The 16,540-nt window shown below is 49.7% G+C and overlaps 1 protein-coding gene across 1 annotated transcript; it reads right to left on the bottom strand.

Moving 5' to 3' along the window:
- Nucleotides 1–216: 216 nt before the first annotated feature.
- On the bottom strand, nucleotides 217–12,020 carry PODXL (podocalyxin like). The gene is made up of 7 exons (XM_010600451.3): nucleotides 10,897–12,020; nucleotides 8,679–8,866; nucleotides 8,294–8,365; nucleotides 6,073–6,220; nucleotides 5,798–5,859; nucleotides 5,394–5,561; nucleotides 217–4,130 (listed from the first exon to the last, which is right to left on the bottom strand). Exons 1-7 carry the CDS (start codon nucleotides 11,657–11,659, stop codon nucleotides 3,933–3,935), a joined length of 1,599 nt encoding a protein of 532 aa, XP_010598753.1. The 5' UTR covers nucleotides 11,660–12,020; the 3' UTR covers nucleotides 217–3,932.
- Nucleotides 12,021–16,540: the final 4,520 nt, after the last annotated feature.

Here is a 16,540-nt window from a genome sequence, read left to right as displayed (position 1 = left end):
CCAATAGGCCTGAGGTAATCTGGAGAATCTAGGGGTCATCCCGGGCTCCCCCTTTTTCCTTTGCTTTCGGCTTCCGTCCTCTTCCACTCTCTGGGCCTGCACAGTTCAACAGGTGTCACTGAGCCCATGCTCGATGCTGGCGCTTGATGTCTGCAAGGCCATCAAGGAGGGAGAAACTTAAGCCAATCAGAGCAAAATACTAGGGCTTCAACCAGCTTACACAAAAGCACTTTAATTGACAGTATACAATTTTCCAAAATATATTTTTTGTACGAAAATGCAATAATTAACTATAGTCTTTACAAACAAGTTTCTCAGTAAATTCCAGTGTACTTCAGACTCCTGTCCACTAAGACACATGCTCCCCCAGTCTCCCGGGCAAACTGTGTTTAACATTCGTTAATAACCAAAAGGCCCACCTCAAATACTAGCCCCCTCCCCTTCACCTGGTGTTGGACTCTCAGAAGACCCGAGGAATCAGCCAGTGACACCGCCATGCCGCTTCGTTGCTGGCGCCCCTGATCTAGCCCTGCTAGCGGAGGTTCCCTGTGTAAAAGCTCCTTGGCAGAAGGGATTGCTCACTTAAGTCTCAGACCTAAATGACTCAGGAACTAAGTGTGGAAGACCAGTGCGGCTCCTATTTTTGTCTTCATGCCCTCCCTAACCCTGCTACAGGGTTAAGACTGGAAAGGAAATTTCATCCTTTGTGCTATTCTAGTGCCTAGGAGGTGTTGTGTGCTGTTGAGTTGATTCTGACTCAGTGACCCTGTAAGACAAAGTCGAACTGCCCCATAGGGTTTCCAAGGCTGTCATCTTTACGGGAGCAAACTGCCAGGTCTTTCTCCCACAGAGCCACTGATGGGTTGGAACTGATGACCTTTCGGTTAGCAGCCAAGCACTTGGCCATTGCTCCACCAGGGCTCCTGTGCCTATGAGTAGCAGTCCTTCACTCACGGATTTCTTCTGAGGCACACAGCACTGGGCTGGCAGTCTGCAGACTCAGGTTTTTATCCTGTTTCTGCCACTAACTAGCCATGTGATTTTTGGCCACATCATCTGTCCGGGCTTGTTTTTGTATCTGTAGAAGCAGCTGGTCAAGATCTCAGAGACTGCTCCCTGTGACCAGAGCATCACTTTCTAACCAGCGCATGTTGGCCCTAGCCCTGGTGGCACATGGCTGGGCTTTGGCTGGAGAGGGCCAAGGGCCGTAATCCAAGACACGAAAGCCTGATCGACAAGACGGATTCCTCATCCGCCTGTCTTGTTATAATTCATTTTAAAAAATCAAACACTTGCCATTTCTACTTATTTATATTCATGTTCCAAAAAAAAAAAAAAGCTAATCCATCTCATAGCTAACAAATGTTTTTTTCAAAATATATTCACTGTAAGCAGTGCATGGTGGAGTAACATGGGGCTGTTGTATTTACATTTATCAAAAATTGTGTGTGTATATATATACATACGTATGTACACATACACATATGTATGTATATATCCGTTGGAACTTGATTTTCAGAGTCTCTCCAGTATACTGAGAAAAAGGATAAAGCTCAAGAGGTGGTTTAAATAAACTTTCTGCTAGCTTTCCTCATCAACGGGGGCGGGGGGGTGGAGAATCGTGCATCTAGACTAGGTTAAACCCGTATTCTGTTTTATGATGCAAAGAATATTCTGTACCTCCTTCATAAGCACTGTGCTTCCCTGCCTGATCGCCCAACAGCATGCTCCCTACTGGGTTTTGTCCACATCACCAGCCTGTTACACAGCTTAGGGAAACCAGCTTGCCACTGAAATAAGAGTTTCTACTCTCTCTTTGGCACACCTTGTTTAAAATCATGCTGAGTTCCTGGTGTCCCTCTTAGCCCTTCTCAGCCTCCGAATCCAGAGTATCAGGCAGCACTGAGAACCCAGGGAGGATGTGGGATAAGGACCATACTATGGCCTTTGACAGTGATGTCCAGGCGGCAGCAGCCAGCCACGGCAAGGTACTGGGTCTGAAGATGCCCTAAAGGCTGGAGTAGCACTATGTGGGTGCACAAAAGGATCAACCCAAGCTTCTCCAGGTCACCCGTGGACAGAGCCTGAGCCGTCATTCCTCTTGACCAGGCAACATTTGTCCTTTCTAGTCCCCGCCCTCATCACCTCTCTCCCTGAAGAGGCATATTTGCTATCTCTTGATGGCCCTGGCTGGTGAAATGTGACCCCAAATCAGCAAGGGCAGAGTAAACCCGTCTGCCTTTCCCAGAGGGGCCATGACAAACCAGTAGGTAGAAAGACCCCCTGCCAGGCAGGGAAGAAGTGAACAGGCCTCTTTCTAGCAAGATACTACAAAAGATGTCCAAAGTGGCATTGTTGCCAGTCCTGCCCAACCTCCACACTCTGGGGGATCAGGGCAGATGCCTTTGGCTCTTGTTAGCTTCACATCTCTCAGGCAGCCAGGGAAAGAACATAGATCCTCCCACTTTTTTAAACAATGAGCTATCCCAAAGCAGACAGCCTATTTGCCTCTAAGACCCCAGGGTTCTGGCTTTTTGTCCTGAAATGATCATTTTCATTCCCCCAAGCAGTTATGCACCTTCACCTAGTTTCTTACAGGAAATTTATGCCCAGAAACTCAGAGATGACCCCTGGGCCCAGGAACAACAGAGACCATGGCAGAGTTCAAAATTCCACATGGGACTCCCCCTCGTCAGAAAATGAGACCCAAGTCTCACCCTGCCCAGGCCTCAGGCGCTAGGTACTGGGCTCCCTCAGAACCCCTCACTGGGGAACAGACATAGCTTTGTGTTTCCGAGAGGCCCAGAAGCTGCAGGAAAAGGGCAGCCGCCCTATTAGGAATAGAGAGGACAGTGCACGGCCCCGGGGAGTGGACGGCCAGTCCCCAGGCTGCAGAGGTGGCACCTGAGGAACACACTGCATGTCTGGACCTTTGCCCCGTGGCTCAGGAGAACCGGAATCCATGAGATTAGCTAGCTGAAAGCCTCCCAACAATTGGAGCTTTGGCCTGTGGCAGTGGAGGGCTGGATTAAAAAACAAACAGAACAAAACTCTCAGCAACTTGCAAGTCCCTGAGTTTCCTGTGAAGTAAAGCCTATTCTCCCTGGCTGTGTGAGTTGACTATCTGTTAAGACACATCTGTGCTGGCTGGGGGCCCCAGGGAAGGTATGTCCTACAGCTACTGCTGTTCCACTGGATTTTGGGGGTTCCAGAGCTTGGTCTTTACCCTAGCAGCTGAGCAGTGAACAACAGGATGTCTGGCCTTTAGTAGTTACAAGTTTCAGTCCCTGGTGGGGATACAAGCCTTCCACGGGTGTTGGGGTAGAAACTAGACAGCTGGGGACCCGTGCCTTCTACTTTCAAGCAACCAGATCCCACTGAGGCAGGTTCCGGCCCTGCTCTTCTATCTCCCCCTCTCCCCATGCCCTACTGGTGGTTTCACCCCCGTCCAGGGCTGCTCTGGCAGGAAGGTGCAAGTGGCCACAGTAGCGTGGCTTGATGGAAACCAGCACTGGGCTGAGCGACGGGATCTGTGTCTTCATCCTGGCTGGCTGTCCCCAAGTGGCCATGTGACCTTGGCAAGTCACTCACCCCTTTGGGCCTCAGTAATCTCATCTAAATGAAGGGACTCTACTAGATGATCTCTACAGCCCCTCATATGGTTCCTTCTGGATCCCCCTTCTCATCTTCCAGCAGCACTGAGCTCAGGCACTAGTGGGTTATTTTGCAAGAAGAATCTAGAGAGAATGTGATTTGTTCAGCTTGAAAAGGGAAAAATTAAGGCCCTGTGGGGTTTGGGAGGAGGGAGCCTTCAGAGTCCACCCTCCCTCCTCAGTCTTTTCCTCCTTCAATGGGAAGGACTTTTCCTCCCCAATCCAAATGGCACTTAAGGTGGTCAGTCAGGAGCTCTGTGGCATGGCCAGCAGACCTGATTAGAGGTGTGTGTCTTCCTCCTCATCTAGGTCATCCTTGCTCAGGTTGTCCAGGGGGACGATCCAGCTGTCCCCCAGCTCCCCATTGAGGTTGACCACCTTCTTCTCCTGCATCTCTGACGAAGTCTCCATCACTTCCAACGTTGGATTGTCATGGTAGCCATTCTCCACAGTCTGCAGCTCCTCTGTCAGCCGTTGCTAGAGGAAGGAAGAGGACCCAGGGAGAAAGGGTAAATGTTGGAGGACTATTGACCTTAGATGATCTACTTCGAAAAATCAGCCAGTGAAAGCCCTGTGGAGCACAGTTCTTCTGACACACACGGGGTTGCCATGAGTTGGGGGCCAACTCAACAGCAGCTAACAACAACACTGGCCTTGTTGTTAGGTGGTGTGGTGTGTCGGTTCTGACTCATAGCAACCCTATGTATAACAGAACGAAACACGGCTGGGCCCTGCGTCATTGGCCTTAGATAGCCTTAATATAATCCACGTATCCCTTCAACCCTGGAACCCCAATTGGCTAATGTGGGCGCCTGTAAGCAAGAAATCACATGTGGATGCTGGCTGTTCCTGGAGGCCATGCTGGTGATTGGCCTGCCTCAGGCGAGTTTGAGGCAAAGACTTGCCCCACATCCTAAAATTCCCAGCTTACTTCACCTTTGCCCTGATGGCAAATGGGTAGTCAGTGAGGATGGACTTTGTCCTCCTCCAGAGTCCTCCAAGCTCTTCCTTCCTTCCTCCATTCCTTCCCCCAAAACCTTCCTCTCTCTGAACACATACCTCTGCCCGCCATGATAAACTGGGAAGGACTGTCAGAAAACAGCTCCCCCAGGTTGGGTGACTGAGAACCACTCTAAGCCTGCACGAGACAGGTACAGTGATGCCCAGGACCATCTCCGCTCAGATAGCAGCCACCTGGCAACAGTACTTTTTCTTTCTTTTTATCTGAGAGACAACTTTGGTTACACACTAAAATCATCTGGGAAGCTTCTAACAAATACACTGGTCCAGAGACACCCACTTGGTTGGTGTGCAGGGAAGCTATGTGTGGGGATTTTTTAAGCTCCCCAGAATGTGCAGCCAGGGTTGGGAACCACAGATCAGGGGGAACTGTAATGATGGGCATTCTGTAAGGCGAGTGAGGAAATTTTGATTAGACAGGCGGCCTGGGCCCACTTAGATCAATTAATCCTCAACCGTTCTGCAAGGTGGACACTGTCCCCATCAAGCAGATGAGGAACCTGAAGCTCAAAGAGGTCACATGACTTGCTCGCAGTCTCAGATAAGGGGCAGAGTCAAGCGGAAACCGTGTCTGACTCCAAAGCCCATGGTCTTCCCAGCTAGCAAGTGGGGCCCTTGAGGGCCTGTGGGCCTGTCACAAAGGGTCCACGGCCCACTCACTGTCCTCCTCTACCATCTGGTGACCTGAGGTGTCCCCTGGCTGAGAAGGGGCGTGCTCACCTGGTCCCTCCTGTGAGACAGACGCTGGTGGCAGCAGCCATAGAGAGCCGCGACAAGGAGCAGGAAGGACGCCATGCAGACTATGGCGATGATGAGAGGCATGCTGAACCGGTCCTCGGCCTCCTCTGGGGGCCCCTGGTCCCCAAGCTGCATGTCACTGACCCCCACCTGGCCAGGAAGGAGAAAGTCACGTGGCAGAAAACAGGTTCTGGGACACCCCTCTGTACCCCTACCCTTTACCAGCACTTCTGCTTATGCGGCCCTCTCACCCTCCTGTCTTCTAGATGTTTGCCCAGCAGAGGGTTCCTGTATGCTCAGAGGTTGGGGCAAAGGCACTGTGGCTGTCCCAGGGAGGGCGGGCTCCTGGCCCAGTCTGTCCCACCACATGGTAGGGGCCCACTTACATCTTTTAAGTCGTCCCATTTGTCCTTCAGCAACTCATAAATGTCGCTGGGAAGAAGGTTTGCTGTGGGAAAGCAGAGAGAGGTGCCGCCTCACTGCTGCGGCCAAGTGAGGTGCTCAGGGGTGGAGAGCCAGAGACCAGCTCAGGTGGCCAGGAGAAAGGGGGGCTAGACAATTCCTAGACAACCAAGGCCGTGGCATCCTCTGACGTGGCCCCTGAGCACCCTGCCCCACTCCCACCCCACACAGGCTTCGACCCCCCTTGCCCAAAACTCACTCTGGATGGAGATCTCCTTGACCACCACGGCCTGGCTTTCTGGAACAGGTGCCAGGCGTATGTGGCACTGATCCTGAGCTGCGCTGAAGGAGCTTTTCACTGTTTTGCACAGAATGGTGATCAATTTTTCATCCAGAGGACCCTGTACCTATTGTGGGGAAACCACAGATGATTCCTCGGGTCAGACAGCAGCCTAGGTTCACGGGGCCGCCTTCCTCGAGAGGTCAGGAGTATGCTGCAACCCTGCTTAAGCCTATCCGCTCTCTGGCCTCAACTGGCGCCACACCCAGCCTGCCAAGAGTCCAGAGTTAGGTGCTTTCCCCGGGCCCGTGCTTCTCTGCAGCGCTCTGATCTCTCCCCGCCCTCACCCTCTTTATCTTGTCTGTGGTGGGATAACACCTTTCACCCTCATACGCTTTCCCTCCCTCGGAGTTCCTCCAGGATCAGCACTTTCCACCTCCCTGTTCTAGCAAAGGAAAGCAAACACTTCTCACAACCAGCCCACAACCTGCCAAGTTTTAGCCAAAAGAGTGCCTGAGGGAAGGCTGCGCAGCACCCCGCGGTCCCAGGGGCGATCTCAACTATGCTTTCTGTACGTCCAATAAGCCCAGCCCCAGGAGAACACCGCTCCCTTTTAAAACTCTAGTCTAAATATGTTTCTGTAAAGTTTACTTGGAAAATGCCAGCAAAATGGACATGCAAAAGAAAAAAAAAGTGCAAATCCAGGTAGCATTAGAGCATCCAAGTTCTCTTTCATATGGAAACCATGTTCTGGTCTATTCTCAGTCCCTAGAGAAGGACATCATGCTTGGTAAAAGCAAAAAAGAGGAAGGGCCTTAACAAGATGGACTGACACAGTGGCTGCAACGTGGGCTCAAGCACAGGGATTGTGAGGATGGTGCAGGACTGGGCAGTGTTTCCTTCTGCTGTATACAGGGTTGCTAAGAGTCAGAACCAACTCAATGGCACCTAACAATAACAACAGTAAAAACCTGTTGCCAAGGAGTTGAGTCCAACTACCCCATAGGGTTTCCAAGGAGCGGCTGGTGGTTTTGAATTGTGGACCTTTGGTTAGCAGCCTAAGCTCCAGTGGTAGCTGCAAAAATAAACACTGACCAGGAGAGGGCAGCAGTGAGCCATCCATGACCTGCACTCCAGGGCTCCCAACTATTTCCATGCATGGTGCACCCCCAGAGTACAGCCCTTCTTCTCCTGAGCCTGGGTAGAATGAAGGCTGGTGCGCTCCCTGCCCCCTCTCTCATACAAATGTACCTGCACACACACACACCATCCACAGCAGAAGAACAACTGTTGGCTATGATTCCCTTGTGCTCCAGGGAAAAAAAAAACAGTTGGCTTCGAGTCGATTCCGATTCATGGTGACCTCATGTGTGTCAGAGTAGAACTGTGCTCCATAGGATTGTCAATGGCTGGTTTTTTGGAAGTAGACTGCCAGGCCTTTTTTCTAGGGTGCCTCTGGGTGGACTCCAATAGCCAGCCTTTTCTGTCAGCAGCCAAGCATGTTAACTGTTCCACACCACCAGAAACTCCACTCAGAATTACCCGGCCCCATTCTCTCCCAGACTTCTCAGGTTAGCGGGAAATTCCCTCCACCTGGTCTTCTGGGAGGAAACCCAGGTGGCGTAGTGGTTAAGTGCTACGGCTGGTAGCCAAAGGGTCGGCAGTTCAAGTCCACCAGGTACTCCTTGGAAACTCTATGGGGCAGTTCTACTGTGTCCTATAGGGTTGCTATGAGTCGGAATCGACTCGATGGCACTGGGTTTGGTTTTGGTTTGGTCTTCTGGGAGGCTGTCGGCTAACACCTGGGCCAGGAAACCTAAAACCACAGGCTGTTAGCCTCTCATTTTCAGTCAAAGCCTCTCAAGTGCAAGGAGATTTGCCGAAGTCACACCCTGAACTAGGATGAGGGTCTCCCAGACCACGAAGTAGGTATACGGTGAACGCGAGGAGACTGCCTGGGTGCTCTTTCTGGCCCTGCAGTGGCCCCATGAGTAACCCTGGTTGGAGGAGCCGGAACCTCACGTTGTCACTCCAGCTGCTGGGAAGGGGCCTCCCCACCAGGAAGAAACAAGGGCAGGACAGTGAACACACCTCTCACCCCCTTTTTAGAAGAGACACCTTATTCCCCTACACCTTCCTCAGCCCTGCTGTGGAGCTGCCTTCGGGGAGCAAAGGCGGCACCAGTTCAGGAGGTACTCACACAGGGGCTGGCCTTGGTGAGGTTCAGGACGAGCATCTTCTCATTGGGCTTTTCGGGGGCCTCACACTTTACCTGAAAGAAGCCACTGGAGTCAGGGTTCGGGCTCAACCTGGCAAGACCTGTCTTTGACTCGTCCCTCCCCCGGGAGGGTGAAACTGAAAGAAAGACGTTCAGGGCAGCAGAGGCGTGGCTGGGCCAGTTTCAAAGCCAGGAAGGCCCCTGGCTGTCCAGTGGTCTAAGGCAGAGCCAGCAAAGCCGGGGCTGGGGTAGGGGAGCAGTGAAGGGAACCCTGCTCCTACGGTCCTGGCAAGGGGCCTGGATGGAGGGAGGAACAGATGTGCCCTTCCTGGAGCCCACTAGTCCGTCCCACCCTTGCCGGAATTACCTTGTGACTCCCAAGAGCTGAGGTGGGTGAATAGGTGGTGGACCCTTGGGGGGCAGTCGTAGTTGGCTTCGGGCTGGAGCTGGGTATTCCTGTGGGGCCTGGCAAGGGGCTTGCTGGCTGCGGTGCCATGGAAGTAGAGGTCTCCGGGGCCGGTTTCCCTCCTCCAATGGTGGCTGACAAATCTGAGACTGGGAAGAAAAAGGCTGTGAGAAGAGACGAGTAGTCACCTAGAGAGAAGCGGACAGTCTGTTCTCCTTCTAGCTGTTCTCTCTGCTCTTCAGTCTTATCCCCACCAAGACAAGCTGCAATGAGCAGGCTATTAGGAAGGAGACGCAGAATCGAAGATGTGGGTTCCTGTCATATAGGACAGGCTAGGTCAGCCTGGACAGCCACTGTGAGAACCGGGCAAAGGAAGTAACAATGATGATGACAACGATGAGGACATCGACCACCACCACTGAGCACTTACTCGATGCCCTTGGCTGAGCTCAGGCCGCAGATGTGCTTTCTCATTTAATCCTCACAATGACACTCCTTTCTTAGAGACGAGGAGACTGAGGTTCAGAGAGGCTACAGGATTTGCCCAAGGCCACATGGCAACAAGTGGCAAAGCAGGGATTTGAGTCCAGGTTTGGATGGGAATCCAGCTCAGAGCCCAGCTGGTACGGTACGTACGGCAGGATGCTGCCACCCTCTTCTAGTGCCAGTAATAGTTGCCTCTGAGTCCATTCCTACTCATGGCAACCCCACGTAGTAAGAGTAGAACTGAGCCCCATGGGGTTTTCAATGGCTGATTTTGGGGGAAGGAAATCTCCAGGCCTTTCTTCTGAGGTGCCTCTGGGTGGACTCAAGCCTCCAACCTTTTGGTTAGCAGCTGAACATGATGGTGGTATGGAAAGAGGAGAGAACAAGCACTCCCCCGCTCCTCTGGAATAAGATAGCAGTGTCTCCAAAGTGTCCTATCCTAGGAGGGGCTGGCTGGGGGCAGAAGGCCTTGTGATGGGTGAAAGGAGAGAAGAGAGAAGACTGGACACGGGAAGAGGGGTGACTGCTGGACCTGCCCCCCTCAAGCCCTTGGAGCTGCCCTAATGAAGGTGAAAGCAGAGGAATTTTGTTTAAGTGGAGGAAGAAGTGGCCAAGAGTCAAATCTGACACATGGGCGGATGGGCCACTCAGGGAGGCAGGGACCCCCCAGGGACTCCTTCTAGTGCAGCCCTCTGTTCACTTCAAGATGCATCAAAATTACCTGGAGGGCCTGAAAAAATGCAGGCTCTCAGGCTCATGCCCAAAAATGCTAATTCAACAGATCTCAGCTGGGACGTGCTCTTGAAGCTCATGGCCCATCAGCAGGTTTTAAAAATAATTCACTGACTTACGATCAGCACTTGAAAAAAGGAGATGGAATAAAATAGAAAATATCAGGGTGCATCACGTAGAGTGAAGGTTTAAGTCCTGTTTCTGGGAAACTTTTCTTTCAGTTATGAGTGTGGTCCAAGTGTGGGGTGTGTGTGTCCTGGATCATGAGATAAAATCAAAATGTATCTTATCGTGGATGGCTGTCAAATTTCTTAGAGAAATATTGTTCTAGAGTTCTATCATCGGGGGCAGTGGTGGTTCAGTGGGAGAATTCTCACCCGCCATGCAGGAGACCCAGGTTCAGTTCCCGGCCACTGCACCTCACGGGCCGCCACCAGCCGTCAGTGGAGGCTTGTGTGTTGCTATGATGCTGAACAGGTTTCAGCAGAGCTGCCAGATTAAAATGGACTAGGAAGAAAGGCCTGGCAATCTACTTCTAAAAATCAGCTGATGAAAACCCTGTGGATCACAACAGTCCAACCCACAACCAATCACGGGGATGGTGCAGGACCGGCCAGTGCTTTGTTCTGTTATGCGTGGGGTTGTCTAAGTCAGGCTTGACTCGACAGCACCTAACAACAACCAAGTACCACAAGCACCCAGAGTCTTACCACGAATAGACTGTTGGCTGGTTTATGTGCTAAAGTGGGCAACACCGTTGAGCCCTCATCAGAGCACACAGCGCGGGGCCCCTGCTCATCATTGAAATGGGAAACAAAGTCTGAATGAAGGTGAAGTGTATTCGTATTGTTTAACCCTCAGCATAAATCTCTATCTTCCAGTGGAGCAATTACATTAAATATGAGCTTTTAAAAGTTCCTTCTTGCTTGGAAAAAAAAAAGAAGAAGAAGGCATGACTTACTTGGTGTGGCAGCTGTCACCGGAGCTGTGACGGTGGGACTATCCACAGGGCCTGAGCCTGGAACTGGGGCATTTGTGGATTGTTTTTCGGTTGTGCTCCCTCGGGGCTTCGAAGTAACAGAGCTCCCAGATGGCTGGGGATTAACAGCAGGTGTGGTTTTCGAGGCGCTATCTTGACTTGGAGATTGACAGGCCACCTGAGTTGTTTCACCAGGAGTCCCACAGGCTGTGGTAACGTCCTGCTTACTTGTGCCTCCAGATTGATCTGCATCTTTGGCTACGTTCTGGCTGCCTGTGGTTTTATTCTCAGGTGGGGTGATGGGTCCTGACTGTGTAGAGCCATCTGAGTCAACCGCAGGAGGGCTGTCTGGGCGTGGAGTCACCACTGTGGTCTGGTCACTGGGACCTGTATCTCGGTTTCCCTGGCCCGGAGCTGGAGTCGTGGTACCCGAGTTCTGGTCTGAAGCTGGAGTCGTGGTACTCGGGTGTCCCTGGCCAGGAGCTGGAGTCGTGGTACTCGGGTGTCCCTGGCCAGGATCTGGAGTTGTGGTACCCAGGTATCCCTGGCCTGCAGCTGAAGTTGTGGTACCCGGGGTTCCCTGGCCTGTAGTTGGAATCGTGGTACCCGGGATTCCCTGGCCTGTAGTTGGAATCGTGGTACCTGGGGTTCCCTGGCTTGTAGTCGGAGTCGTGGTACCCGGGGTTGCCTGGAGATCTGGAGTCATGGCACCCGGTTTTCCCACGTCTAAGGCTGGAGACCCCATTGTAGTACTGGGTGTTGTAAGAGTCCCTTGTTGATTAGCTGGGGCTGGGGCTGGGGCTGGGGCTGAGGCTGAGGCTGAGGCTGGGGTTTGATGCACAGGGGAGGTTTCATTGGCCGCCTCTGCTGTTCACAAAGACAACACAGAATCGGGTTAGGGTGTTAGCTACAAGCGTTTCCTCCACACCTGTCCCACTCCTCCCGAGAACTCAGACGTCTGGCTCCCACCCCTTGCCATTTGGCTCACCAAAGGCCAGATTTTTCAAGGCTCAAAGCACTTCTAGGAGGGAGGCTGAGAGTGAAGCACGGAAGGTCAAGGAAGCTTCCTCACGTTTTTGAATATACTACCACAGAACCAGGCCGCCAAAATCACCTCTGCCTCCCCCTCCCCAGCTCCTACACGGCATGGCAGAAGAGCCAACACACGCATGCGCACTGAACTACACAGGCGCCGCACTAAGCTTGGCTCCGTTCTCAGCAAACATGTGCGCACTGAACTATATGGGCCCTGCTCTAAGCATGGTCTCAGTTCTCATGGAAGTTACAGTCCAGAAGGAGAAGCTGGGAATACATTGCAATTATATTAATTATTGTTTAAGTACAGTTAATTGCAAGAAGCGCTAAGGAAGAAAAAGCACAGCATGCTTTGGGTGCGTTCAGCATGGTAACTTAACCTTGTCAGGAGTCATGGAAGGAAGGCCTTTTATGCATTAACTCAACAAAACACGTACCAAGGGAGCCTTTATGTGACAGGTATGTGACAGTCGGGACCTGGGGAAGCAAGACAGATCTAATCCCTGCCTTCATGGAGCTTACATTCTCTTGTGGAGCTTACATTCTAGGAGGCAGACAGACACTAAACACGTGGACAGAGCAATTAAATGTCAAATTGTGGTGCGTATTATCAAGGAAATGATATAGAGGAAAGAGGAGGAGAGAGACTATTTAGATAGAGATGCAAAGAAAAGCATTTCGGAGATGACAAGCTAAGACTTGAGGGAGGGGAAGGAGAAAGCTGTGTGAAGGATGCAAGGAATAAAGTGTACCAGGCACAAAGGATGGGACCAACGAAGGCTCCAAAGTAGGAAAAGGAACAAAGAGAAGGTACATACGAAGGGAGCTTAGTGAGTGTGGGGGAGGTATCAGGGTGCAGAAAACGGGTGACCTTCTAGGAAAAATGACAATAACTTATTGTCCAAACCAGACTTTTTGTGTACGCCATTGTGTGAAAATATACACAACAAAACATACAACCATTCAACAATTTTACATGTACAATCATTGACAGTGGTTACATACTTCAGGTGTGTCACCATTCATATCCTCTCTGCCCAAATTGTCTCACCACCATTGACTTAGATTTTGTGTCCCTTAGAGTTCTCATCTGTGCTTTAGAATTACTGTGGTCATGTTGATCTGATTTAGGTAATTCTTTAAAAAGGCACAATGCTCAAGGCGAATGTTATTTATTGAGTTAAACTGTTGTTTAGTTTAAAGATGACTTCATGGGACAGTTTCCATTCAAGGTTTAAAAGTTATTTCCAGGCAATAGATTGGGGGGGTTCTTCGGGTCTCAGTGTACCCAGTAAGTCTGTAGAAAAAGATGCTTTTTAGAGAAAAAGGAAGGAATTTTTAAAATCATATCCTAGGTAGATCACCTTCCTTATAGGCCATAATAAGGCTTTTGGATTATATTCTAAGTGCAAAAAGAAGCCACCAAAGCCTTTAAAACAAGAAAGTTGTATAAGGTGATTTACAAAGAAATTCACTCCTGCTGTTTTGCGGGATGTGGACTGGAAGGAAGAACAGGAAAGTGGAAAGACAGGAGGTTACTATAGTAATCCAGATAATAGATAATGGCTGGTTGTATTAAGTTCTTGTCTAGAGATGAATTAAGGAGGGACTCAAGGCTGTATTTTGGAGACAGAATCAACTACTTGCTGATGGACTTAAGTGAGGGGAAAGAGAGAATCCAGGAATCACTCCTGGGTTTCTGTCTTTAGCAGAAGGGAGGGATGGAGTGGACCTTTGCCATTCTTTGTAGTCAATCAGAATCTACACCGTTTTTCTATGTTTGGGGAATTCCCCACCCAGTACGACTTGGTGGCAGCAGAATTTGCCTCCCTGCGCAGAAGCTGAAAATGCCAGCTATTTGCTTTTAAAGCCTCCCTTGCAACTGGAGAAAAGCATGTGACGAAGCTGTCATGAGTGAAACACTCCCATCCCAGCCAGTGAGCCAAGAGGCAGTGAATGTGAGAAACGCTGATGGCAGCATCAGTAAAGCCAAGCAGTAGTGAAGCAATGCTACAGTAGTGTCCACAGCCGGAGATGCAGCATCTAGTGCTTGGCGTCGGTAGGCAGCACTGGTCTCTTTGAGCTAGTTCTCTAGCCTGACATGGGTGATATTGAAGCAGCCCTGGATCCCTAGCGGTGTAGTGGTTAAGTGCTATGTCTGCTAACCTAAAAGGTTGGCAGTTTGAATCTACCAGGCGCTCCTTGGAAACTCTATGGGGCAGTTCTACTCTGTCCTATAGGGTTGGTTGCTATGAGTCGGAATCGACTCGACAGCAACAGGTTTGGTTTTAGGCTGGATCCCAACCCACCTGGAGCAAAGGAGAATGAAGAACACCAAAACCACATGGAAAATACTAGCCCAAGACACAAAAAAGGCCACATAAACCAGAGACTCCATCAACCTGAGACTGGAAGAACTAGATGGTACCCGGCTACCACCAATGACCTGACAGGGAACATAACAGAAAGTCCCTGACCGAGCAGGAGAAAAGTGGGGCACAGAACTCAAAGTTCTAGTAAAAAGACCATGCTTAACGGTCTGACTGAGAATGGAGAATCCCCAGAAGACATGGCCCCTGGACCCTCTGTTAACCCAGAACTAAAATCATCCCCAAAGCCAACTCTTCAGACAAAGATTTGACTGGACTATAAGACATAAAATGATACTCGTGAAGAGCATGCTTCATAGTTCAAGGAGATACACGAGACTAAATGGACAGCTCCTGTCCGGGGGCGAGACGAGAAGGCAGAAAGGAACAGGAGCTGGTTGAATGGACTCGGGAAATACTGGGTGGAAAGGAAGAGTATGCTGTCACATTATAGGGAGAGGAACTAGGGCCACATAACAATGTGTGCATAAACTTCTGTATGACAAACTAACCTGAGCTGTAAACTTTCACCTAAAGCACAACAAAAAATTAAAAAAAATAAAGTAGCCCTGGAAAAGGACTTGAATAGACAGTTCTCCAAAGAAGAAATACAAATGGTCAATAAGTACATGTATGCCAATAGTTATTAGGGAAATGCAAATCAAAACCACAATGAGATACCACTTCACATCCACTAAACCAAAAAAAAAAAAAAAAAAACCCATTGCTATCAAGTCGATTCCGAGTCATAGCAACCCTACAGGACAGAGTAGAACTGCCCCATAGAGTTTCTAAGGAGCACCTGGTGGATTCAAGCTGCTAACTTTTTGGTTAGCAACCATAGTACTGAACCACTACACCACCATGGTTTTCCAACATCCACTAGGAAGACAATCATCAGAGAATGGAAAATAAAAAGTGTTGGCAAGAATTTGGAGAAATTTAGCACTGCTGACTGGAATGTAAAAACGGCATAGCCGCTGTGAAAAACAGTTTGGCAGTTCCCCAAAAAATTAAAAATAAAATTACCTGTGACTCAGCAATTCCACTCTTAGGTATATACCCCGAAGACTTGAAAGCAGGGACTCAAACACACACTTGTACAACAATACTCAGAGCAGCATTCTTCACAATAGCCAAAAGACGGAAATAACTCAAGTGTCCATTAATAGACAAACAGGTGCCATGTTGGTATATGCATACAACGGAATACTATGCAGCCATAAAAAGAAACTAAGTTCTGACACATGGTACAGCATGGGTGAACTTCGAAAACATTATGCTAACTGAAAGAAGCCGTACACAAAAGGACAAATACTGGACGATTCCACTTATATAAAGTACCTAGAATAAATAAAGCAAATTCATAGAAAGTAGAATAGAGGTGACCAGAGGCTGGAGGAAGGGAATAATGACGAGTTATTTTTAATGGGCATAGAAGTGTATGTTTGGAATGACAAAAAAGATCTGGAAATAGACAGTACTGATGGCCACAAGACATTGAGGATGTACTTTAACACCAATGAATCATACACTCAAAAATGGCTAAAATGGTAAATTTTATGTATGTTTTACACAATTAAAAAAATAAGTATCCCTAAACATGGTGTCCAGTGATGCCAGCTCTTCCATAAGCTAGACAATACCACTGTATCCTTTGCGTGCACGTGCGCACACGTACGTTTTGCTACTGAGAAGTAAAAATTTGTATCAGGAGTGGCTGCAGGCAAGAGGACTTCCAGGATTACTTATCAGGCCTTACTGGGGCTAAGGGCAACTGAAATTCTTCAGGCATTAAGAGATAAGGCTCTGGTATCCTATGGCATCTTGTACGGAAGCAGCCACATCATCACCTAGGAAGGGCCTACCACGTGGCTTTGAGGGCGCCGAGTGCTGCGTGCTGCTTCTGTTGAAGAGCATGAAGGACACACATGCCAAGATGTGTGTTGAAATCAGTGCTGTGCCATGGTTTCTATGTTTTATGAACTTTGTAGTTTATAAAATATCAGTGCACCTCATAATTGATGGAGTCATAGGGTCTTTTTGATAAAAGGCTGCTGAGGAGAGTATCAGCATACTTGAGGAACTGAGGAATTTAAGGATGTGGAGTGAGATGGTTGCGACTTACAGTGGGGAGTAGCTGGAATCAGGGTGTCTCAGCACTCCTGACAGTGGGCTGGATGATTCTGTGTTCCAGAAGGCCGCAGCCTTGAACACCCTAT

Source organism: Loxodonta africana, chromosome 8 (genome assembly GCF_030014295.1).
Source record: "Loxodonta africana isolate mLoxAfr1 chromosome 8, mLoxAfr1.hap2, whole genome shotgun sequence".
Lineage (NCBI taxonomy): Eukaryota > Metazoa > Chordata > Mammalia > Proboscidea > Elephantidae > Loxodonta > Loxodonta africana.
This window is presented reverse-complemented; position numbering and strand designations above follow the sequence as displayed.

Excerpts from the sequence above, each read along its gene's own strand:
- PODXL (XM_010600451.3), bottom strand. The coding sequence starts at position 11,659 with ATGGGGTCTCCAGCCTTAGACGTGGGAAAACCGGGTGCCATGACTCCA. Across the intron at positions 5,562-5,797 it reads AATGGGACGACTTAAAAGAT|GTGGGGGTCAGTGACATGCA; the intron begins GTAAGTGGGCCC and ends CTTCCTGGCCAG. Across the intron at positions 4,131-5,393 it reads TGTCTCACAGGAGGGACCAG|CAACGGCTGACAGAGGAGCT; the intron begins GTGAGCACGCCC and ends TCCTTCCTCTAG.